This window comes from Parathielavia appendiculata (genome assembly GCF_033297405.1).
Source record: "Parathielavia appendiculata strain CBS 731.68 unplaced genomic scaffold N657scaffold_10, whole genome shotgun sequence".
NCBI classification, from domain to species: Eukaryota; Fungi; Ascomycota; class Sordariomycetes; order Sordariales; family Chaetomiaceae; genus Parathielavia; species Parathielavia appendiculata.
The window spans coordinates 1-24099 of NW_026944229.1; the positions used below are offsets into that span (position 1 = coordinate 1).

A 24099-nucleotide genomic window follows, 5' to 3' on the forward strand; every position below is an offset into this window, starting at 1 on the left:
TTTGGTTCTGGGTCGCATTGTATAGCTTGCGAACAGCTGTGAGGAGGTCTTGCCCCATGCCTCTGGCGGTCCCTTTCTTCTCTAAGTTTGCCAATGCTACCAATCCGTCGATCATGTTCTTGATAGCGTCGATGTCAGAGGGTGGGGGGGAACGAGGAGGTGTCGGGGGGCCGCTTGAGTGCCGTGACTGGGCCGGTCCTCCTCCTCTCCCTTCAGTTGGAGGGGTGGGGGCGGTCATCCTGTCCCATGCAAGGGCTCGAGGGCCTGAAGATTTGATATGATCTTCAACACACGGCGAAACCCCAGGACGCAAGCCGCCGAGGTCTCCCTAATGCAACTGACTCCTCTATAGCTACTGTCTCAGTTTTCCTCTCGCCTGAGGCCATCTGCAACCGCTGCTGGCGCGTTTATAGCAGCACAGCATCTATCGGCTGCTCAGTTCCCGAAACAGGGACCGCAAGCGCCTGCTAGTGGCCTGACTCACGCTCTGACCTTCATCTACAGGGTTTACTAAATCATAGCTCTGCTCCACGGACAGTGCCCGGATCTTGAGCACGCGTAAGTTTTATTATTTGGGAGATCTTGCCTTTTAGCGGATGGCCAAAAGGTTGAGCCGAGGGGTTCAGCCTCCCTATGAGCATAACTACACTGGTTTCTCAAGGAGCATTACCGGTCTGAGGTTACCAGCAAGAATGGTTTATGGGAACCTGGCGTGCTTCCAGTTTCGGAGATCAGCAGGACACCGTGAGCCGTCAACAACACCCTCGTCAGTGACATACCACAGCATCCCGAAGACCAATGTTTCGCTATATCGCGAAAGCTGGGTTACCTTGAAAGTCGCGGCATCATTCTGGCCGCGGCTCGGCGGGTATGGGCGGACGGCGAATGGCGAACGGCTTCGGAGACGAATAGTCCGGATGTTAAGTGAGATTGTTTTTCTTCGTCTGTCAATTGTAGCAGGTTCTGACTTAAGCCCAAGTCAGAAGAATGTAGCAAGTCAAACTACTGTAACGTGCATTATCAGTGAGTGGCCCACTTTCTACGCCACGTGAGACCTCTGCTCCTGACAACAAATCTCCTCTACTACCCAAGATGCCACCTACTTTAAAAGAAGGCCAGATAATCTTGGCCCTTCAAGCTCTTCAAAATGACAAGAATCTAAGCGTACGAACCGCAGCTAAGATCTAGGGGGTCTCACGTAAGACTCTAGCACGCCGACGCGCCGGCAAGCCTGCACGATGCGACACCACGCCCAAGGTGAAGAAGATCACTCAATTAGAAGAGGAGGCTATTTTTCGATACATAGTCGAGCTATGTACGCGAGCTTTTCCCCCAAGATTGAGTGGTATGGAAGATATGGCCAACCAACTACTACGCGTACGCGACGCGTCTCCTGTTGGCAAGCTCTGGGCACATCGATTCGTTAAACGACAGCCAGAGCTCCGTATGCGTTTTACACGTAGATACGACTATCAGAGGGCCAAGTGCGAGGATCCAAAGGTCATTGGCGAGTGGTCTACACTCGTATGGAACACTAAGGCCAAGTACGGCATTGTCGATGACGACGTCTTTAACTTCGACGAGATTGGGTTTATGATGGGCATCATCTACGCGGGCATGGTGGTTACAACCTCGGATGGCCGTGGCAAAGCGAAGCTGGCCCAACCTGGCAACCGCGAATGGGCAACAGTGATCCAGGGCGTCAATGCCCTCGGCTGGGCTATCCCTCCATTCATCATCTTAGCTGCGCAGTACCACCTCGCCAACTGGTACACCGAGTGCAACCTCCCAGCCGACTGGCGCATCGCGACCACCGAGAACGGCTGGACTACCAATGCGGTAGGCCTGGATTGGATCAAGCACTTCGACTCCCATACGGCACCTCATACGAAGGGTAAATACCGGTTGTTAATCCTCGACGGCCACGAAAGCCACCACTCGACCGAATTCGAGCTCTACTGCCAGCAGAACAACATCATCACGCTCTGCATGCCTCCGCACTCTTCCCACAAGCTCCAGCCTCTCGATGTCGGCTGCTTTGGGCCGCTGAAGCAGGCGTATGGTCGCCAGATCGAGGACTTGATGCGCATGCACATCACCCATGTGAGCAAGCTCGAGTTCCTCTATGCCTTCCGCGAGGCCTTCTCCACCTCCATGACGGAGAAGAATATACGGGGTGGCTTTGCAGGGACTTGTCTTATACCATACGATCCAGAGAGAGTACTCTCCAAGTTGGATGTGAAGCGTCGTACACCAATATCTCCGAACTCACCGCCTAGCACTACACAACCCTGGGTCTTTTAGACACCACACAACCCCCCAAAGGCCGAGTCGCAGTCAAATCTCATTAAGACCCGCATTGCCAACCATCAAAATAGCTCCCCGACTTCGATCTTGACTGCTGTAGACCGGCTTACTAAGGGTACGATCGCTGTAATGCACGAGGTGGCTCTCCTTCGGTCAGAGGTCTCTCTTTGCTCCGTAAGGCCAACGAGGCACTAAGCAAGCGCCGGAGAGCTAAAAAAAAAACCCGCGTGCAGCTCGGATGATCACTTACTGTGCGAGATGCAAAGGATGTACTGGACCAGAAAGCCATGGGTGGAGAGGGAGTGGAAGAAACGCAGCCGGATAGTAATGGTGCCGGGGGGGTTCGTATGAAGGTTCGGTGCTGTGGTGTGTGCGGCAAGCCTGGCCATAATGCACGTACTTGCCAAGATGCTGCAGAATCATCTGATTCAGCTGTTTCTGATGTAATTGTAGTTGCTTCCTAGTATTGAGGTGTTGTCATCGGGGGTAGCCATAGCAAGGGTAGTAGGAAGTGGGCCACACACTGATAGGCCACTCACTGATAATGCACCTTAAACAAGTCACCCAATTGAGCCAGAGGCAGAACCCTGACAACTGGCACCTGCAGGCCCCAGCTGGCGCACTATCACCCCAACGAAGGCAGGAAAAGTGATTCCCACCGTGACAGGCGCCCACTCTCCAGTGAGGCCTGTAAGAAAGCCTTCCCCCAGTTACCACGCTCCAGGTTTTCGGTTTCCATCCCGGATCCACAATGCCTCCTTCACTCCTGGAAACTATCCCACTAGAACTTCTGGCTAGGGTTTGCGAATATATCGGACTTTCGCACCGCCCCAGTCTGCTATCCTTCGCACTGGCCAGCAAGCACTGCCATTCCGTCGCCAAGAGGCTTTTCTTCCACACCATCCGATTCTCGGCCAACAGCGGGCGCCAGTTGGAACTCGATGTCGGCGAGTGTATCAGCATTCTGGAACGCAATACGTCATTCTCCGACGTTCGAATTCTGCTGATTACGAGCCGCGGCAGGGACAAGAACGACGGTGCTCTTAGCTTGGCCCGCGGCGGCACCCGGTCTTGGTCTCTTGGTCTCCCGCTGAGTTTATCCGAGATCGTCGACGGCGACAAAGACAGGCTACAAGGCCTCGAGCGCCGCTCTGCCCTCGTTCCAAACGTGTATCATGCCACGTCCCCCCATATCGCCATCCTGACGGACACGGCTTGGCAATCGTTGGCAAGCCTTGTACAGAGACTTCAGGGTCTGCGTGACGTGTTGTACGCGGTCCCCTCTCAGTTGCCGCCCTGCCTTCTCCACGCGCTCCTCCAATATCAGCCGCGCTGCCGACTCCGTGTCTACACTTTTAGACTGCGCAGCCTCCATCTTTCGGAAACAGATCCTGAGGAGCTGGCTCTTCTGACAGCACCATGCCTGTATGGCATTTGGGTGTGGTACACTGATGGCTACGACGACTACGACCAGCCAGATTACCATGCCGAGGCCGTATATAGCATGGTGAAAGGCCTGGCACCAAATCTGAAAGAAGTACAGATGTTTAAGGGACGGTTTGACTACGAGTCCTACGAGTATGCCGGAAATCCGCTCCCGCCCCGCCCTCCGTGGAAGGGCTTCACCAATGTTGGCGAGGACTTGACCTCCAGGCGAGCTCAACTCAAAAGTCTTGCTCTAGAAAACTTCGGCTTCTCAACCTGCTTTCGCCTCGCCCTGGATAAGGAGGTCGTTGACAGCTGGACAGCCACTACGGAGTTGTCCTTCCTGCGCGCCCTGAGAATAAGCCGAATTGTCAGCCACGAAGCGCTATGGGGTCTCATGCGAGCCAAGAGCTTCCCCTGCTTGACAACGTTGTTGTTCACTTGCGCAGAGGAACAAGAAAATGCGTACTACGACGACGTTAAACAGTTCATCCACGGTCTACCCCGACTCACCAACCTGGAGGTCATCGCATGGCCAGCAACCATGTCTCTCGCCACGGCTTTACCCCCCGGTCTGCGGGAACTGTGGCTGCGAACGCAGGACGTGCTGGGCCAGAGCCTAAGTGAAGCAGCCATCCTTGAACTAGCTGCCCGTTGCCCACGTGTCGAGACGCTAGCCCTCAAGATCCGCCGTTCCCGCGGCGACGCCGCCGAGGTTGCGCTGTACAAAGCATTCGGCCGCTTCGCGAACCTCCGCCGCCTTGTCCTCACTCTTGACGCGTCCCCTCCTCCTTGGTTTCAAGGCACGCCTCCCGACGAACAAGGCTGTTATGATATGGACACAGCTGTCGACCCTTCCTTTGACGAGTTCGACAGGCAGACTCTGACCTGTATCCTGCGTCCGTACCGCAACGGCCATGTCCGCGACGTGCTCGTCAACACGGCCGTCGACGAGACGCTCGCGCGGGCCATCTTTCAGACGATTTGCGCCGCAAAAGCCCGGGACCACGGCCACGGCGCGGCAGTCGCGCTGGAGCGCGTCATGATTCAACCTGAAGGCGGGGGATCCTTCCCACATCGGGGCGTCATGATGCCCGTGGACCTGGGTTTGCGTCCGTATGTGATTGCCCTCGGCCGTCGCTGGCTGCTGGAACGAGACGTGCGCGACGATGCCCGCCATGTCATCCACGCCCGGGAATTTGACAGGGAGCGCCGTCTTAGGCTGCTGCGGCTGAAAAAGTTTCAAGGAAATCAATGGTTCTCCCGCTACATGCGCCTTTTCCGACGCATTTGGCCCGAGAGACCGGGCGTGTCGGCGAATTGGTACGACGATTGGCATAGCTGGTCCCTGGCTGAGACGACGTAGGTTGCTGCTTGCCATGGAAGAAGACTGGAACCAAGTGAAGTTCGAGTTGGAAGAAGGAAGATGGGAGAGGCGGGGCTAGTTCAAGGTTGTGTTCATGCTCAAGTTAGCTGCCAAAACTGCTAACATTGGGAGCCTGAAATTTAGAGGTCGCACGGGTACCTACCCAGAGTGGTTTGTGATCGGGGTTCCGGATTCGAAGATGATTCTGGGCTTATCAGTCGTTTCAGTGACGGGGTGCATTTTCGACCGACGCTTCGGTTGGGCGAGGGCGCGGGATACGGCTAAGTAAGGTCACGGCAACTGCGAATGTGCGATGCGAGTTAAAGACCGGACTTTCTACTAGTGGCGAGCTGGAGTAGTAGGATGATATATACCATGGAATCGAGCTGTCGAAAGGAGTGAAGCCTGTGGTCAGGCGACTCCCGACATCAAGTTCGCGGGTTGACCTTTGAAACAAAGATCAGAGGCAAGAATGCTGCAGGACCTTTTGAAGGACAACAATGCCGTCTTTTCCTACACCTCTAAATATTATCCCGACAACCAGAGCCTGCAGAACCTTCTGATACCGTCTTTTTCCCGAATCTCCAAGTCACGTAGGCTCAGACCCAAATACCCAAGAGTTCGCCGAGTACCCGGGGTGAGTTCCGAACAGCGATATCTAGGGCCATGCAAGTTGCGGCGGACGCCGTTCATGGGTACGGTGTTATTATCCCACGAGATCCACGAACCACAGCAGCGGGGAATGGCGCTGCGTTACGGATAGGTGCGGATCTATATGGCGGGGAACGCTGAAGTCGAAGCACGTCCGGGGTGAATAAAAGCCAAGAAAGACAGGGAACGCAGGTCATTGGCCGTTTGAACCGCTTCCAGTAGCTCTATCGAAGGCAATGTTGAAGTCGTCGATGGCAATCGCCGCCTTGGCTTTGTTGAATGGGACACACGCCCCGGGATGAGATGAGGGTGAACTGCATGGTGCGGCGCACGACCGTCAAAGTTGGCATCGTCAAACATGTTCTGGTCCAGGCAACGATCGAGGTTGTAGGTGTTGCGACGGGGCCTGGCGTGGTATGGGTGTTCAAGGGTAGCCGTAGCCGTGGGCGTATTCGTGAAGTCACATTGACTTTTGGCTGGACTCCTCAGATAGACGGCGGTGGTCAGCGTTATAAACCAGCGTAAGAACGTACTGCGCTGTACGTATTAGATCTCGAGTCATCCAGGAACCGGATCTATCAATCTGACTTACAGCTCTCCGCCCTGAGGGGCGGTTTGAGGCTCAGGGTTGGGGCTGCGCATGATGCACATGTCGTCTCAGCACGGTAGGGATACGACACAAGGGAAGAACAACCAAAGGATAGACAGTGAAACATATTGGGAAATAGAACAAGAAAAAAGTGATTAGAGTCGTTTCACCTCGCGGCGGGAGTGCTGAGAAGGACGCTGAAATGCTGAATGCTGGTTATAGTCTCCGGGGGTTGTTCTTGAAAACAGGAACCCTTAACCTCCTGCATAACCCCTCCCAACCCCCCCCCCTCCCCGGGCCCGTACCCCGATACTTCCCCAACGTCACTCGACGCAACTTGCCTGTTAGGCGCCGTCAACCAGCGGATACCGTGATGAAGCCAGGGGATAAGTTGGAACCGGCCACTCTGGAATTCCGTCGCCGGAGCCCGACTGCGCAACATTACCAGCCCGTCGACCCGACCGGCGAGGCAAGTAGCGCATCTGTATTGACGTTGTCGTCTGCCACGTCGGCGTACGTTGAGCTTGACCTTCAAAATCCAGTGGAGGTAGTTAGGGGCGTCAAGACAAAGAACATTGGCGGTTGCAGGTCGGTGACGCACCTTGCTTAGCCTCGAGGCTGCGAGTCATCCGCATGTACGCCAAGACGTGAGCCGTCGTGTCTCATTACTCCCCAACTTGGAAGACATGGCCAATGGCCAGCTGCATGAATGAAGTTGGACCGTGACAGCTCGTGTGCAATTTTGCCCCTCAACGCCAGTGCCCAATCAGTGGCTGCAATCTGTGGCTGTGGTTTCCCATCTGTTCTCAAAGACAATGTAGGCAGATGTCCAAACTCCTACCGTGGGGCATCCCCGTCTGTGCCATCACGCAGGCGAGGATGGCAGAACTGTGCAGGAGAATGTAGCACCTACGGCATCGCCGGACAACCCATTTGGCGACGTATGCCACATGCGTCGCCCGCTCTCAAGGCCGACGACATGGTATAGATAAAGGTATCTATCTGCCTGGCTGTCTGATTGCAAATATGATCACTGGTCTTGACTCGAATTGGAAGAATAGCTGATTCGCTGAGGCCTCAGTTGTAATTTGACTGACATGTACTCGGTGGGTTGCGTGTGACGGATTGGCATGAAACATGCGGTGCACGTTGGGTGGAGTTAGGTCTTGTTTGGAGCTAAATTCCTCTGTACCTCAAGATCTGGAACGAGGGAGACGTTCCACCAAACGGATATGGGAGAATTCTTGTTCTGGGACAGCGCCAAGCTGGCGTGGGGGCCGCAACAAAGTGGTTGGCCTCTTTTCTAGCCAATCGAAAACTTAGTTGGGGCGAAAAATTGCCCAATCTGGCAGCGCCAAAGAAACGGAACCATCTCTGGCTTTCTTGAGCGAGAAAACGAATCTGAAAAGACAACCGAGTCAAAACACTGCCCGAATATAGAATCAAGAAATCCGATGATCGGAACGAATGACAACCTATACCAGCTCATAATGCTTCTCACATTGGCGTTCTCGTATCCAATATACGCCCAGAAACTTACACGAATCTTCCTCGCATAAGGGCTAGACATGCAGCGAAGTCCATGCTTACAAGAGTAAAAACAGAAAAGAAAACATTGGTCAGTTGATAGATTCTTACTCTGGTTCCTCCATTTCCTCCTTTCACCCATTCTGCCGGCCTCGAAATACTGCCAGCCACCCCGCAAACACTGTGATTTCCATCCTTCAAAAACATGCGAGGCCCGTTGTAACTGACATCAGAAACTGCCCATGCACGTAAACAAGGTGCTTTGTCTGAGCAGGCGTGTCTGGCAGACACGAACTAAATGTTGAGTCCTCACTGTACGGACCTCATCGACGATGACCTCTTTTTTGTTTGACGGCTCAAACAGGGCATGTGCAATTACCTTGGTGTTGCGGCCAACAGATTGGGTTCAGGCATACGCGAGACAGAACCGAGGTAATATGCAGCTTGGACAACACCGGTATCTGGTCGCATCGTTTTGCCACTTCAGAGGCTGGCGCTTGGAACAAGCGTTTCGTCAGCTTTTATGCCCGTGGTGCGCGGGCAACGCTGACATGCCGGCTTGGCACAACCTGTTACGGCCGGTCTGGGAGGAAGTGGAAGATACAGAGAAGATTCAGATTTCAGGTCTGTTGTCGTGATGGAAACCGTCTCAAACTTGTTGTCGATATTTTAAATGGACCGGGAAAATTGATGCATGCAAGCATTAGCTGAACTTGATGCCGGGTGGCCGAGCGTCTCGTCAACCATGGTGGGCTGTGCGCTCCGAGACTTCCGGTCGTGCATCCCGGGGTGGCGCCGCAATACGCCACCGAGTTGCGTTTGGCGAACTGACTCCGTACGGGAATGGCGACCATGTGCTCGGCGCCGAGAAGTGGCATTGTCAGGTGCCGCATTGTGTGAGGCCCAGTCGGGCAGGTGTGCCGGATCGTTCCAGTTTCGTCCGATGACGATTGCGGAGGTATCCCCGGCCCAACTGATCGCCGGAAATGCATCCGCGTGAATCGTCACCGTTATGGCCAATCACCTCAGTTTCGGTCAGAACCCCCGGAAACCCCTTTCTTCATGTCGTCTTCTGGCCGTCATGTCCAGAAAATCTAATCAATAGCCCATACTCGCTCGCCGGGTCTCTGGCAATCGACGTCACCCGCTCCCTATCGTCTCTCCGCTGGACATAATGAGGAATGAGCACATGGACGTCCAGCGAGAGCTTGTGCACCAAGCGGTCTGTCCCGGCGCCAGGATCTCGTCGATCATCTTCTGTAGTACGCCTGTGTATCCCGTATATCCCTTCTTGAACTCCTCTCTATCAACAGGCTCGCGGCGGGTGTAATACCAGTAGAGTAAGGTAACGATATCTCCCACCCCCATCCGATAGCTAAGCCTGTCCACCTGGCAGCGTTTCATCATGCCGTCCCATACAGCCAAGCCCGGGCTAATGCCGTCATATGCGGCTTGGTCCGTGGTTGCGCCGTTCTCCATCCAGAGGTACGCGGTAGCAATGAGATATGCGGAGAAGTTCTCCAGCATACCTACGTCGTCCTTCAGGAAGGAATATCTAGACACTAGCTACGGCGACAGAATGAGGGAACGAGGGACAAGTAATCAACGAACAGCATATGCTGAAAGACAAAGTAGGAGGCAAATGACACAGCGGTGATGCCGCTTTAATCCGGTCGAGTGCCTGCTGGTGCAGCGCTGAGAGTCTCCCGAGATGTCTTCCCCCTTCGCTCCTAGTCATACACAATGGCAAGGAAGACTTCCAAGACTGGGTTCCATCGGTCTCGCTGCTTGCTTGCCGCGCGCTCTCCGTCGTCATTCAGATCGGGCCCGGACCGCAGGGTTCCGTCTCCCTTTCCTGGCGAGGGGTCCAGGCCCTCCGACCCCGAGCCCGGCGAAGAGGAACACCGAGCCACTTCCGTCGGTCGCATCCTGGAGGTTTCGGCTGATGAACCGTCTCAAGAGCAAAGTCAAGGGTTGGGTGGTCGAGGCCATACAGTTTTAGTTGAGTCGGAATCGAAAGAGTAACTTAATGATCGAGTCTGCGGCAGTAATGAAAGAAGTGCAAGCACATTGGTCAGCCGGGCTGGGCGTAAGAACCTGTCAACCCGACTATTCATACCTAACGTTTACCTAGTGTAGTTAGGTTAAAGTTTGAACAGATGCGATGCGAAAGTCTTCAGTTCTGTGCTTGATGATGAGGCATCTATACTCATCAGTGCCGATTTGCAGTGCCAAAAATTGATGTTGGTTCTGCAATTGATTCACAACACATGTTCAAACCTAGCCATATTATGACCGCAGACTCGAATATAGTTCAATGAAGGGATCATTTTGATACCGATTTCGAGCACCTTGTACCGGCGCGAGGGTGCATGCGGCAAGAAGCCACCCCATTTGACGGATTGGTTTGCGTCGAAGTTCCGTCGTGTTTGCATGACATCAACGACAAGTTACATTTTTATTGTGCGGGAAAAGGGGAGAAAAAAAAAGCAAAAATGGGCAAAAAGACAAGATTTGACGTGTATCAACAGTGGACTTATAGCCTGAAGATTATCCTAGCGATGAAAAGAGTTAGGACAAAATGGAAGGTCCTACCCGGAATCGAACCGGGGTTGCCGGAATCAGAATCCGGAGTGATAACCGCTACACTATAGAACCCTACTAGTCATTTGAGGTCCCTTCCTAATCTTATTAACACTACTTGCCGGATCCAGTCAAAGTTAAATTCATTCATTGTCGCAGAACTCGGCAATGAAGCAGAGAACAAAACTGTCTTGTATTCGGCTTTTAGTTCTTCTACCTTCTTTTCTGCCTGCTGTTGCTTTCTTATTCTCTCTGTTCTTCTTTATTTTCCTCCTTCTATCTTCCAACTCTCCTCCTTTTCTCACCTTCTTCCGTCCAATCCCCCCTATTCTCGCTAGGGCCTGCCGTCTGCTACGCTAAATGAACAAACAAACCACGGTTGGATTGTACAAGTACAATACAAGTAACTACTAACTAGCCCTGAAGTCAGCACCACCTGCGACACTTCACCTCCCGTGTAGAATTGTCTTCGTTCGTCCAATAAGTCGCGGACACAAGCCACCAGGCGATGGGCAATAATAAATGAGAGACAGACAGGTAGCTGTACCAGGAAGCAACTGCATCCATCCTGCCGTGGCTTTGTCATAGAGACGTAAAGGGTAGAACCGGGTCAGAGTCTTGCGATTGACGTACTTGGTTTCTAAACTCCGTACGTTTCTTCGCAAGCCAGCTCCCTAAAGAGCTTTTCGCCTGGAGGTCCCTGGCGCCATAGTGTGGGTGTAAATACGCTCTTCGCGTCTCAATTTGTATTAGCTTCTCTAAACGCGATACAGAACCACATGGTTGAATTCATCTGTAAGCCATGGCCCTACTGGGTAAATGGACCTACATTACCACCACGAGAAAATTATCCTGGAGATGAAACTGAGCTACCGGCCGGCTGCTCTCCGCGGCTTCCTCTTCTTGCACTCGCTCCACCAGGTGACGCATGTTGCTTACGAAGCTGGAAAGTCAGCCACAGTCTCCACTACTAAGCCAGGGAGAAACACACATCTCACGCAGCTTGTGGTCATGCGGGTGGAGAATCGACAGCAGAATCTGGCACCTGAGCATATAGAGGGTATTTCGGCTGTCAACGTCCTCCTCCGGCTCAGAGATGGGAACATGCTTCCAGTACTCCTTCAGGTATGGCTTGCCGAGCGGATATCTAGGATTGCGGAAGACACCGAGGTCAACTGTGGAACAGCAGTTAGCTGCCTGAAGAGGGGATATATCATGATACAAACTTACCTTCATTATGTCCCCACATGGCACAGGCATCGTACATACACACCGTCTCACCGTCATTCATGTACTTGACGTTGCCTAGCCAGAGGTCGGCGTGGATCAGGCACGGCGTGACTGACCGGCCGTTAGATTCCAATGGGCGCAGGTACCGAGGCAGCACCTTGTTCAAGAACAGGGGCCGCAGCCTCTCAAGCTCCTCATGCGGCTCCCCGTTGTGAGCAGCGTCCTCGCGCTCAAGGAAACCCTTCATCTGCCTCGTCCAGTACTCCTCCCAGCTCGCGGTCCAGGTGTTGTCTTGCTCGAGATTGCCGAAGCGCGTGTTGACGGGGAAACCGAACTTGCCCATGCTGCGGCTGTGAAGGGCCGCCACGGCGGACATGTACGACTCCGAACGGGGGATGTCGTCCTCGATCATCTCGATGAACGAGCGAGGAAGAAGTGCTTGTCAGGACGGGACTTGTAGACGCCCATGGTGATTGGCCGTGGGACATGCTCGGGAATGAACTCGTAGGTGGCAGATTCGGATACGAAGGCCGATTCCACACAGCCCTGGCCTTCTTCGCCGGTTCCTTCTTTTTCGAAGAAGACCAGAGAGCTGCCGTCCGGTAGCTTCACCTCGATGCGGTAGGTGTTGCAATAGTCGCTCAGGCCGGAGGGTTTGACGGAGACTACCTTGCCCCCCTCAGGAAGGGCTTGAGTGAACGAAGGGTCAGCCTCAAGTTTCAGCATGACAACGAAGAGATTCACGTACCAGCAAGAAGATTCTCATCCAGCTTTAGATGCTCATCCACATCTCTCTCGTCGGTGGCCATGATTGATCAGACCTGGTGCCCTGCTTGTTCGAATCCCGATCAAGGGCAGATTTGGGTGATCGAACAGGCAGGATCTCAGGCATTAACAACGCATCTTTAAAATAACCGGAGAATCTATGTGTCGCGTGCCTGTTGAGACGGCACAGAAACCTCTTGCTGAATGTGCCTGCAACCATGCGGCGACCTGCGCCGTCGGTCGCTGGTGACGCAGGGCGGAGTTTGGAATGACGGCCAATGAAAGGGGTTGTTTTGAGAGCCAGTCCTTGAGTCGCTCATTCTGGGTCGGTGAACAAGGTCACCTGCATTTGCCGGCTGGTCATGTTGGTTTCAGTTCCTCCCACCCAGCATAACCCAACGTGCGAGAAAGGAGAAGGCGGCAATGTTGATTCGCGTTTCCTTTGAAACCGGGAGGGGATGATTACGGGTTGGTTATGAGCCAGTTCTAGATGTTCAGCACTTCGAATTCAGCTTGGACAGAGTGGTGGTGCGATGAAGTGTTGAAGCTGAAGGGGATTGGGAGGGAACGAGCCTCGAGGGTGGTCACAGTGTTAGAGGAAGACTCTGTGCAGCACGGGAGCTCCTTCCAATCCAGCAGAAGAAGAATGCGCAGACTTCCCCTTTCATCTGCCTTGCAATCTCAGAAACGAATATCTTGATTCAGGACCCAACGGGAATTTAATCAAAACCCAATAATCGTCTGATATCCGCATTCCGGCAGAACAGGGTTCTCATCGTATCTACTGTCGCAGATACAGAAACATTGACTCTCCTGCGGCGCTGACAGACCCAGCCGGATGGCAATCTTCGGGTTCAAGACCGGGTCATGACCAGCCGAGCGTTTCAACTTCAATCATGATGCACATTGTTCGAAGAGTCCATGTCAATCAGCAGTCTCCACTCAGGAGTCAAAAGAAGAGATCTCAGCTAAAACCACGGAACAATGCCAAGGGGACCTCATACTCAGACTCCCCACAGCGAGACGGCCTCAAAGGCAAGATGTCACCAGATCTTGGCCACCACCAGTGCCTCTGCCAGCGGCTGCCGCCCCTGCTTTGGGTTCTCGGGTTTTGTCTCGTAGACAGCCCTGTCGAGCTTTGTTTCCGCGTCTTCCCTTCTCAGAAGTCTTTCCTGAGTTTTGCATATCCTCCGTTTGAGCGAAGTTTAAGATTCAGGTTCCCTTCACCCTCAACATTGGCCATCTTGATACCAAGAGTGCATCTGTCCTCCGTGCCACTAAATCAGTACGCTGGTGGATAACGAAGTATTCAGGAGTCTCGCCGATAATCCGGGATATCTATCCCCGTGTTTTGTGCAAGTCTGGAAGAACACAGAGCGCCAGCGTAGCATGGCTGCTCATGTAAGACATTTAGGTTCCCCCTTTTCCCAACAAAACTAACGAAGTAAAAGGCACAGACCTGGCAGCCACGACCCTCTTCAACATGGAGCGCATCAGATGGGACAAGCTTGGAGTCCCTAGTCTCTCCATCCAAGACGATCAAGACCGCCAGCCATCGCCCAGCAGCCTCCGAGGCAGACTCCAGAGCCTCCGGCGAGCGACGTCCCCAGCGCGTTCTAAAACGTCTCAGTCACCCGAAGGCACAAAGGGGGCCTTGAGACTGACGCTCTTGCATGAACCTTCTGAACCACGTGTAGATTTTATATTTGTGAGCCCCCCACAATGCACTGTCAAAGAGGGCAAACTGAGATTCCAGGTACACGGCCTCAATGGAGGCTCGAGAAGATCCTGGAGTGCCTCTTCAGACCCGTCTACCTTCTGGCCAAAGGAATGGCTGCCCTTTGAAGCGGAATTCAGACACGCCCGCATTCACAGCTTTGGCTATGACTCGGACTGGACCAAGTCACAGCAAAGCACTCTAACCATACACGACTTCGGCCAGGCCTTTCTTGCAGACATGTACAACTCGCCTAATCTGAAGAAGAATGGCAATGTGAGTTGGATAGTTACCTGATCCAACACCGGATGGACAGCTGATCTCCCACGCAGACGCCGATTGTGCTCGTTGCGCACAGCATGGGAGGATCAGTGGTGAAAAAAGTAGGCTCAAAATCCATTTCCGGTGGGCATATTTAGCTGACCCCGTAGGCCTACCTCCTCGCGAGAAGAGATCCGATCTATACAGAGATTGCGAACAGAATTCACAGTTTGTATTTCCTGGGCACGCCGCACCGGGGTGCCGACTCCAGCGCCTTCGTCACGACCTTGATCTCCATGTCCATCGGCTCCGGGTCAAAGGCTTTCGTCAAGGAGTTAATCCCTGGCTCCGGGATATTGCAGGTACGCTCACGCAGGATTTGGATGTGTTCGCCCACCCTGACACTTTAGGCCATCAACGATGAACTCTGGCACGTCTGCAACGATGTGCGTCTCTGGTCCTTCTTCGAGGGCCTTCCAACCTCTACAGGTCCAACCAATACGATGATCGTCGAGAAGGAGTCGGCCGTTATGGGTAGGGCTCCAGTCGATGCGCCATATCCACTATGCTAACCCTTGACAGGATTGCCTGGGGAGCACACTCAATACCTGCAGGCTGACCACCGCCGGTTGGTCAAGTTCAACTCAGTAGAGGACCCCAACTAGTCTACAACATCCTGCTTCGCTGCTTCAACACCACCATTGAGGAGATTGAGAAAGACTGTAAGCGAGGGGTTACAACTGGCCGTAGCTGTAACTTAACAGACACAGATGTCGTAGACAAGTCCGAAGACCACCGAACACAAATGAAACAGATTGCCCAAGCCTTCGACGTCGCAGATGGCCCAGATGGCGACTTCATACGGATGCTTGACAAGCTGCACACGGGATCCTGCGAATGGCTGACGGACCACCAGTCATTCCACGACTGGCTCGAGTGCGATGTCATGGACGCCAACTTCACGGTCAAGGCTATCACTTCAGGCCATTCCAAGATGACGCCGCGATTCCTGTGGCTCAACGGCCTGCCGGGCTCGGGCAAGTCGGTTGCCTCCGGGCACGTCATCAAGTACCTCGAGTCCGCCAACCTGGATGGTGCCTACTTCTTCTTCAAGAATAACGAGAAGCCAAGCCTGACGCAGTTCCTTTTGTCAATGGCGCTGCAGATGGCGGAGTCAAACTTTCAAATCCGGCACACGTTTCTCGCCATGATGGAGGAGGGCGAGACCATCGACAGCCAGAGCGACCACATTATGGTTTGGAACAACATATTCCTGGGGCGCATCTTCAAGATGGCTCTGTCTCAGCCCCAGTACTGGGTTATCGACGCACTGGATGAGTGCCCTTCGCGGTTGCTGACCACGCTCATGTCCATGTTCGCCAGGATCGAGGCGACTGCTCCACTTCGGATTTCATCACTAGCCGCCCTAGCGGCCATGTCGAGCGTCTGCTGAACCAGGAGCGGATTATGCGTGTGGAATTGGATACTGGGCAAGCCGAGTCGCTGAGGGATAACGATGCCTTTGTGAGGTCGAAATTGTCCCCGAACATCATCCAAGACTTCAATGGAGATGAAGAGGAAGGCGACCTAGTGGCTGAGATAATCGAAAAATCGAACGGCATCTTCCTCTGGGCGTCTTTGATCATGACGCGCTTGGACGAGGCCCACATTATTGAAGCCATGCGTAAGACCCTCGACCAGGTGCCGTCCGAGATGAGCGGCATGTACAGCGGCATTCTGAAGAGCATCGTGGAGTCGCCCAACGGGGATCTCGCCACTGCGTCTTGAAGTGGGTCGTCTGCGCCCGAAAACCCCTAACAACGGATGACTTGCGGGAGGTGGTGCGGTTGGACATCAACCAGACGCTGAGGACATCCGACCGATTCGCCCAAATCTGCGGCAACCTCATTACCGTCGACAACAACCTCGTCCAAGTTATGCACCAGACCGTCAAAGAGTTTTTGACCGGGGAACAGACCGACTACTATATCCCGCGCTCCTGGTCCCACGCCCGCATCGCCGAGCTCTGCCTGCAGCACCTCAACGGCCGCAACTTCAGCCCGCCGCGCACACGTCGGGGGCCTGCCGTCTCCTCCAAGATCGACAACAACGCCATCTTCGACGACTACGCCAGCACCAACTTCTCATACCACCTCGCGCACTGCTCGCCCTCGGAATCCACCCTCGAACTCCTTCCCCTCCTCGGCACCTTTTTCTCATCCAACGTGTTAACCTGGATTGAGCGCGTCGCCAGAACCGGCCGCCTCTCCCTCCTGACGCGCACCATTCAAAACCTCAAAGACTACCTCGACCGGCAGGTAGTCACCTCGTCCCCGCTCGACTCAGACTACCAGCTAGCCTTCCGCTTCGTCGACGATCTGGTCCGACTATCCGCCATTCACGGCCAAAACCTCCTCAACACCGCGTCCTCCATCTACTGACTCATCCCTCTGCTCTGCCCCAAGTCAAGCATCATCCACTGGAAGTTTCGCCCGGGATCAGTTCAAGCAAAAGGTTCTCTGCACCTTCAACAACGACTGGGACGAGCGGCTGTCGTCGTTTAGCTTCACCTCGCGCGTCCTGTCAATCGCCTGCGCGGATCAGTTCTTTGCGGTCGGCCTCAGCGACGGCTCCGTCAAGATCTACCGGCTGGGTTGAGAACGCTCAAGGTATGGGGTGGAGGCGGTACGAAGCATGCGCTATTATGGTCGGCGACGTTGCCGGAGCAGCCGCTTTCATTCCGGTTTAGTCCGGATGATTCGAAGGTTTATGTGCCCCTGAGGAACGGGGAGGTTTATGTGTATCGGGCGAAGAACGGGGTTCGGCTTGATGAGTTGGCGATTCTGGAGGAGGACTTGTCGTCGTCGTCGGAGTCCGACTCGGATGGCGGGGAATATGTGCAGAAGAGGACGATGCCGATGCTGATACGGATCAGTCCCATGTTGGGCATCGCGGCGATTGCGTACCGCAGCTCGCACCTAAAGCTGTCTTATTATGAGAGCGATGAGAGGGTGGAGGAGTTTGAGAAGGAGGGGTATGAGGATGGAGGGATCCCGCCGCAGGTGCTGGATATGGCGTTCAATGAGAATGCCGAGCAGAATCTCATGGCTGTGGCGTACCAGGACGGGGACCTTGTCACGCTGGATCCCTGGACGCTACAGCAGAAGCATAGCTACCACTTGAACGCACACACGTTGGCGGCGTCCCCCGATGGGCATACCTTGGCTGCGGGAGACAGCGAGTGCGTCATCTCGCTGTTTGCTTTTGACGGGTTTCGGCTGCTGTGCCGGATCGAGTCTCTGGAGGAGCGCATCATGGGCATCGTGTTCGCGGCCAACAGCCTGCGGCTCTTTGATATCCGGGGCAATAGTCGTAATGTCTGGGAGCCAGCCGTTCTCATCAAGAAGAACCTCACGGACGACAACTCGAGCGAGGCTGACGACTACGTGATGCCTGCGTCAAACCTGATCTGTACTCGGACGTTTGAAAGAAGCAAGGCGATCACCGCCATGACGCAGGCGGGAGAGTCGAACTATGTCTTTTGCGGTCGCGAGGAAGGATCCATCACGGTGCACGACATCAGCTCAAGTAGGGTGTGCGCCGAGTTCCAGTTCCATGCTCGCATGGTGGACATCCGCCACGTCGAGTGGAACGCGCAAAGAAACGTGCTGTTCAGTGTCGATGCCTCTCGCCGATGCATTGCCACACGGCTGAGGCTGCCGACCTCCACTGCTGCAGCAACAGCAGTACAAAAGCAGCACCAGCAACTCCAGCTTCAACAGTTCCAAACGATCCTCGACTTCCGCGCCGCCGACACCGTCCTGCAGGCTCTCATCAGCCCGGACGCATCCACATTCCTCGTGTCAACCCAGTCCGGCGAGGAATTGCACTCGCCGGGTTGCGGCTGCATCGCGCAGTCCACCCACTCCCAAAACAAAGCCCGTTGGCTGTCACACCCCACCGACCCTGCCCGCCTCCTCCTCTTCGACAACGGGGCGCAGTCCTGCACCTGTTTCGCTGGAAAGACCTCAGTCACGAAACCCGGGCACGCGGCATCGCCATCGACCTTCCTCCTGAGCTCACCTCCACACCCGTCGCCCTCTCGGACGAGTGGCATTCCCGCCCAGGTCTAGGCACACTCGTCCAAACTATCGCCATGCCGCACTCGTCACAGACAGGATTTCTCACAATCGATCTCGCCGCGATCGACGACCCGGCAACGACCACCAACGTCCAGATCGCCTGCACAGCGCGCCAGCTCGTGTCGCACGTCAAGTCAGTGCTCGGGATCCATCGGTCCAGTCTGTTGTTTATGAGCGGGCGCGGGTGGGTGTGCTCGATTAGTCTGGAGAGTTTGAGTCCGAATTCGGCTGGGAGTAGCAGTAAGACCGGGTACTATATCCGGCACTTCTTCATACCCTCGGTATGGCAGACGGGGGGGAAGCCGATTGCGCGTATCGTGTGTAAGAAGAGTTCGGTGGCCATGGCGTATCGTAATGAGGTAGCCGTGTTCCAGGGTTTTCTAGAGTTTGAGCATAAGGCTTTGTTCGGGGAGGAGGGGAGTAAGGAGAGGGCATTGTTGCCTGTTAGCAGGACTTCGCAGACACTGTCAACCAGTGTGATCAACGAGTAAAATGGGGTTGATGGTTTTTGCTTGGATATTTCATTCGTTTCTCTCTCCTCGAAGGACACGGTTGAATACATCATATTCTGAAGGAAAAGGGAAGGTCAAGAGCACCAGATGATTTTGATGAGTGATGTTGTTCTTTGAGCAGGATTTCAAGCGCTGTTTCCGTGTGAAATGGATTCGGGATTGACAAGAAGAGCCTGGTGAGAGCCCCACTTGACATGATCTCTGTCATCAGTCACGTGCTATCAACGCCTGCAACTCTAACGCCGATGCTATGCGACGTCACTCGGCATCTCCAGATACCTCTTCGGCTGCCAACAGCCGCCCACTGGCGACCTGGAACCATCTACTCCAACCCTTCTCATTCATGGGCTAACCAACATATACAATGACGAGGTACACGCTGTTTTCCCGTCGAATGCTGGCCTTGCGGCCGCGCATGCATCGCCCTGCCCGGACGTTTGCGACAGCAACAGCATCGGATACGCAGCGCCCCTCGTCCGATTACCGCGTCAAACTCGTCGAGGTCGGGCCCCGCGATGGCCTCCAAAACGAAAGAAAGACCATCCCGCTGGCCATTAAGCTGGACCTAATTGACCGCTTGGCAAAGACGGGCTTGACGACTATCGAAGCCGGATCGTTCGTCTCGCCAAAGTGGGTGCCCCAGGTCTGACCTCCATTAGGTCCCCGTCCTATCCAAATTATGCAGACGCCTAACACGTCAAACAGATGGACAACTCGTCAGAGATCCTCCAACACCTTCTCACGGAGCCGCCCTCGTCCACACACCCACTCACCTTCTCCTTCCTCGCCCCAAACCTCAAAGGCCTAAACAACGCCTTTGCCATCCTCTCCCAACATCCGACCAGCTTCGCAACTGAGGGCTCCTCCCCGCAACTAACGAAACCCGCCCTCGAAATCGCCGTCTTCGCCTCCGCCACCGAGTCCTTCTCCCAGCGCAACCTCAACACCTCCATCGCCGCCTCCCTGGCCAGCTTCAAGCAGGTCATCCAAGCGGCCAAGGACACGCACTCGCTGCGCGTGCGCGCCTACATCTCAGTGGTGCTGGGCTGCCCGTTCGAGGGGTACGACGTGGCCCCGCACAAGGTGGCCGAGATCGCGACGGAGCTGCTCGAGATGGGCGCCGACGAGATCGCGCTGGGCGACACGACGGGCATGGGCACCGCGCCGCGGACCAAAGAACTGTTGAATTGCTTGAGCAAGGCCGGCGTACGGAACGAAGACGTTGCGATGCATTTCCATAATACGTACGGCCAGGCGCTGGTGAACACCGCTGTTGCGCTCGAACACGGCATCAGGACGTTTGATTGCAGTGTGGGTGGGCTGGGCGGATGTCCATACTCGCCGGGTGCCACAGGGAATGTGGCGACGGAGGATATGGTGTATTTTATGGAGACGTTGGGCATGGATACCGGCGTGGACTTGGATAAGGTTGTTGATATTGGGGAGTGGATTACGAGGGAGATTGGGAAGGAGAATGCGAGTACCGTGGGCAAAGCGGTGCTTGGGGCGAGGAGGAGGGCCGAGGCGGATGCTGCGAAGGAGAAGTAAGTGTGCACATTGGGGTGTGGTATGCCCATAATGGATGTCTCTAGCGTGACGAATGCGATGTCCAGTTCCAGTTCAATACCTTTACATTACATACATCCTATTCACCAGACATACTTCCCTCGTGTCATGTCCGTTCCACTCTCACCAGTGTTGAGTTGCTCGTTAGCGTCGTAGCTGGGTTACATTCCCCAGCGCCGATCCCCACAAGGCTCGGTGTAAGGGCTTTCTCACCGGTTTTTAGAGAACGGTGAATATCCTCTGCCCATGAAGTATACCCTCAAGTACATAACCCCCATTACCGTTTCCTCACCTTGGGGACGTTAGAGCCAACAACTCGGTCATAGTACCTATCGCAAAAGTGTGGTCACCTCCCTGAAATCACAGCCAAAATCACTCATAAATACAAGTTTCAACAACGACAGATGCCAAAAGATAGCCACAATACATCTATGGGACTATCTTGGCTAGAGACTCACATTCTTAAGCTGCAGACGCTTTCTCGTTCCTGCGGGCCGGTTGTTAGCGGTGCAACTGGGCGTAAGGCTTTCTCCATACATTTACATATAAACAGAGGTGACAAGACTTCTGCGAGGGCACTTTACGATTGTCCAAGCACATGTCGATGTATAAGAGCAATTCTCGGGTGTCCAGCTTGCTTGCTAGGTCAGATCGTTTTGGATTTGGGAGTGGCAAGCAACTCTGCTTGATCAGCAGGAGCCATCTATCCGTGTGATTGTAACCGGAGAAAGGTGGACGGGTAAAGTGTAGTCCTATTGGTCGTCTTTTGCAAAAGTGTTTGCTACGATGAATGGGAAGCAAGTTGTAGCCTCGACGTACACCTTGAAAGTGATTAGCAACCAGCCAAAGAACTTCGACGAGCCCAACTCACCTTGACTGCGTCTGCCCCAACCTTAATCTTGCCCCATGACACGGCCTCGTCTGGCCGCGCCCCAGCATCACTCCCGTCAAACTCCTGGGCGGTATTGATATACACCGCCGACTCAGCCCCGTTCCGCATCAAGCACGCGTTCGCGATGTGATGCTTGACCACTCCGCCACCCAGAATGATCATGCCAGCGCGGTGCGCCCTTACGGCAATGGTATTGATCTTGCGGATGTCCTCGACAATGTCTACCCTGAGCTGCTTGGGCGAGGACTTGAAGGTGTGGAAGTACAGCATGTCGCCGAGACTGCCGTCCGTCAATGCAGGACAGAAGACGGGGATGTCGTTCTTGTACGCCCAGTAGTAGACGGACCGCTCATCGTTGATCTCCTTGCCGAGACGGTGGATGATTTTGGAGGGCGTCCAGTTGACCTCGTCGTCGGTCCCACGGCTGGCCTCCTGCTCTGCCAGCATCTTGTCGAGAATGGGGACGACCCAGTCCTCAAAGGCGCAGTAGTTGGAGTTGGGCACGACCAGGTTGCCTATCCGGTTGAGACCCTTGGCACGCAGTTCGGCGCCGGCGGCGCTGAAGGAGGACATGTAGGTGTCACCGAGACACTTGATGAAGTCTTCTTCAATCCCTCCTGCTGTGGTCACAATGGCCGAGACATGTTTCTGCTGGACAAGGTACCGGAAGATGCCCCTGAGGCCGGATGAGATCATGTTGGATGTATAGCCCAAGAAGATGGTAGTCTTGTCTCCGGACTCCGGGTCTCGCCATGCTCGCTGGAGTCAGTTAGTGGTGCGGACTGCGCCCGTGCCGACGTACTCTGGCGCCGTTTGCAAGCAAGGTCAACCGATTCGTACCATTTCGTTGATGATGCGGATGGCCTCGCACATGGATGACGCCTGGAAGCCCATGTGCTTCATGCCTTGGTAGAGGTCGTCGACGGTGATGGGGCGGCCCTTGAACTTGTTGAAGTCGAGCTCCTCTACCTTTTGTGAGCCCTCAGGCATCTCGACCGACTTGACCAACACTGCCTCTGTGGCAGCGCTGGGGGGTGCATTCGCGTTCATCTTGTGGGGGTGTGCGTGAGTAAAGGGTGTCGGTTGGTGTCGGTGGTACTTGTCAGCTGCCTACAGCTTATGTTCAACACCTTCTGAGAGCGACGGTGATCGGCACCCTTTGGTGGCCTGAACCACGTCGCCGTGATCAGCTAAGTTTGAAATCTTTCAGATGAACCCTGAGGATTAAGTGATGCGCCCAACTTGCCACTCACGGTACCTGGTTCCGAATGAAATTTTATGGCGGTCAGCGGTTGCTACTAATACTAAGCCAAGCTCCGATCAGAAGATGAGTCCAGGGATGTAAAGATCTTTCAACTTTCGAGCCTCGATATGCATACAAATAAATGCCTTGCGATATTTTGAAAGGAGATTGAGGGCACTGGGTAAGGTTGGTCTTGGCGCTCTGCACTAACATTTAAATCTCTGCCGCATTGGCCGATCCCACCAATAGGGGCGATTGTCAAGGTGGGCTTTCAGCGCGCCGGCTCCTGCAGATCTAGCCAGCTTGGGACTAGCACGCGGCACGAGCGGCTTGGGCTGCACGACCCACATTCCTGTTTGTCGCTTGGAGGTCGAAAATGTGGAGCAAACTCAGCGGTTGGAGGTTCCACTCCTCTGCACAGTCTGCAGGGCCCGGCGCACCCGCAAGCACCGAGACAGAAGACTGTGGTCTGTGCGCATTGGGGTTTCGAGACCCACTTCCCGGTCATCAATCTTCCCTTCCCCAAAACACCAGCCTCCATCAAGCATCGCGTTACCTGTTTCTCTGCATCCGAACACGACCCAACTCGACTGCGGGCGGTCGTCTTACCGGAAGCTGCATATTTGGGCGACTATAGTGTTTCTAGACGACGTTCGGGCCATTTGTGAGCCTCGCTGAGCTCTGCAGCCTTCGCCACTTGCAGTCCTCAAAGCGCAGCCGGCAGCCCAACGATCCGAGCGCCCTGCACAACGGTACCGGTCAATTTTCCAGCACCCGCCGTCGGTACTTTGGCCTCCAGAAATTTGGATTGTGGTGTCGTACCGAGGGAGTCATGAGCATCGAGGTGTGATCGCCGACATATGAGATACTGAGCGGCCTCGCGCCCATTGCAATCAATGTACATCTCTTCCTTCCTTCACACCTGGTTATTCCCCTCCATTTCTTTTCTTGAACATATGGAGCCCGAGCCAAGCATAGCGCGGGAGCTGTCTTTCGCCGTGGCCCCACCAGCGTCGAAGCTAACCACCACTATTTGGCCAGGTCGAGGTATATGGGCAGCCGTTTTGACGGCGACCGTCGGTCCCGGTCACCTCGTGACAGATCCCCTTACGGAGACCGAGGCGAACGCGGCCCGCAGTTCTCTGATACCGACCGTCGCCGCCCGCCACCAGATAGCCGGGGTAACCCGCCCGGCTTTCCATTGAGCCGTGATGGATACCGCGATTCGCTGTTGGGAATCCAGCCTCCTCGCGGTCCGAAAGCGCTGCTTGATCCGCCAAGCGGGCCCCGTGGCGGCGGATTTGCTGGAGATTTTCGTGGCGG

At 54.7% G+C, this 24099-nt stretch overlaps 7 protein-coding genes and 1 non-coding gene across 8 annotated transcripts; 4 read left to right on the plus strand and 4 right to left on the minus strand.

Moving 5' to 3' along the window:
• Window positions 1-3058: 3058 nt before the first annotated feature.
• On the plus strand, window positions 3059-3955 carry N657DRAFT_576971 (uncharacterized protein; the record flags this gene model as incomplete). Its single annotated transcript, XM_062789224.1, has 1 exon — window positions 3059-3955. A coding segment is annotated over one exon (897 nt), but the record flags the coding sequence as incomplete, so codon positions are not given.
• Window positions 3956-4822: 867 nt separating this feature from the next.
• On the plus strand, window positions 4823-5098 carry N657DRAFT_576927 (uncharacterized protein; the record flags this gene model as incomplete). The annotated part of the gene is made up of 1 exon (XM_062789218.1): window positions 4823-5098. The coding sequence occupies one exon, from the start codon at window positions 4823-4825 to the stop codon at window positions 5096-5098; it is 276 nt and encodes a 91-aa protein (XP_062645523.1).
• Window positions 5099-5930: 832 nt separating this feature from the next.
• On the plus strand, window positions 5931-6375 carry N657DRAFT_647228 (uncharacterized protein). Its single transcript, XM_062793270.1, has 2 exons — window positions 5931-6281; window positions 6342-6375. Exon 1 carries the CDS (start codon window positions 6029-6031, stop codon window positions 6272-6274), a length of 246 nt encoding a protein of 81 aa, XP_062645524.1. The 5' UTR covers window positions 5931-6028; the 3' UTR covers window positions 6275-6281; window positions 6342-6375.
• A 4076-nt stretch (window positions 6376-10451) lies between these two features.
• N657DRAFT_t109 lies at window positions 10452-10523 on the minus strand. The gene has a single exon. It is a non-coding gene; the product is annotated as a tRNA-Gln (tRNA).
• A 155-nt stretch (window positions 10524-10678) lies between these two features.
• N657DRAFT_94652 (uncharacterized protein) lies at window positions 10679-11180 on the minus strand. The gene has a single exon (XM_062797610.1). It carries the CDS (start codon window positions 11032-11034, stop codon window positions 10783-10785), a length of 252 nt encoding a protein of 83 aa, XP_062645525.1. The 5' UTR covers window positions 11035-11180; the 3' UTR covers window positions 10679-10782.
• On the minus strand, window positions 11166-12985 carry N657DRAFT_665056 (uncharacterized protein). Its single transcript, XM_062795275.1, has 5 exons — window positions 12427-12985; window positions 12141-12367; window positions 11679-12090; window positions 11440-11623; window positions 11166-11391 (listed from the first exon to the last, which is right to left on the minus strand). Exons 1-5 carry the CDS (start codon window positions 12485-12487, stop codon window positions 11274-11276), a joined length of 1002 nt encoding a protein of 333 aa, XP_062645526.1. The 5' UTR covers window positions 12488-12985; the 3' UTR covers window positions 11166-11273.
• A 941-nt stretch (window positions 12986-13926) lies between these two features.
• N657DRAFT_673032 (uncharacterized protein) lies at window positions 13927-20730 on the plus strand (the record flags this gene model as incomplete). Its single annotated transcript, XM_062795670.1, has 15 exons — window positions 13927-14151; window positions 14200-14436; window positions 14493-14543; window positions 14592-14783; window positions 14832-14955; window positions 15060-15143; window positions 15186-15739; window positions 15805-16170; window positions 16212-16846; window positions 16887-17055; window positions 17091-18548; window positions 18596-18983; window positions 19197-19251; window positions 19448-19718; window positions 19781-20730. The coding sequence occupies 15 exons, from the start codon at window positions 13927-13929 to the stop codon at window positions 20621-20623; spliced, it is 5652 nt and encodes a 1883-aa protein (XP_062645527.1). The 3' UTR covers window positions 20624-20730.
• A 329-nt stretch (window positions 20731-21059) lies between these two features.
• On the minus strand, window positions 21060-22505 carry N657DRAFT_647233 (Deoxyhypusine synthase). Its single transcript, XM_062793271.1, has 3 exons — window positions 21513-22505; window positions 21179-21462; window positions 21060-21128 (listed from the first exon to the last, which is right to left on the minus strand). The coding sequence occupies exons 1-2, from the start codon at window positions 22227-22229 to the stop codon at window positions 21394-21396; spliced, it is 786 nt and encodes a 261-aa protein (XP_062645528.1). The 5' UTR covers window positions 22230-22505; the 3' UTR covers window positions 21060-21128; window positions 21179-21393.
• Window positions 22506-24099: the final 1594 nt, after the last annotated feature.

Bases quoted from the DNA above. Each gene is read 5' to 3' on its own strand.
- N657DRAFT_94652 (XM_062797610.1), bottom strand. From the start codon at position 11,034: ATGACAAAGCCACGGCAGGATGGATGCAGTTGCTTCCTGGTACAGCTA.
- N657DRAFT_647228 (XM_062793270.1), top strand. From the start codon at position 6,029: ATGGGACACACGCCCCGGGATGAGATGAGGGTGAACTGCATGGTGCGG.
- N657DRAFT_665056 (XM_062795275.1), bottom strand. From the start codon at position 12,487: ATGGCCACCGACGAGAGAGATGTGGATGAGCATCTAAAGCTGGATGAG. The intron at 12,091-12,140 runs GTCTACAAGTCC...TCGTTCATCGAG, and splicing joins CACGGCCAATCACCATGGGC to ATGATCGAGGACGACATCCC. The intron at 11,392-11,439 runs GTGTGTTTCTCC...CTGACTTTCCAG, and splicing joins GACCACAAGCTGCGTGAGAT to CTTCGTAAGCAACATGCGTC.
- N657DRAFT_647233 (XM_062793271.1), bottom strand. From the start codon at position 22,229: ATGATCTCATCCGGCCTCAGGGGCATCTTCCGGTACCTTGTCCAGCAG. The intron at 21,463-21,512 runs GTGAGTTGGGCT...ATCACTTTCAAG, and splicing joins TTGGGGCAGACGCAGTCAAG to GTGTACGTCGAGGCTACAAC.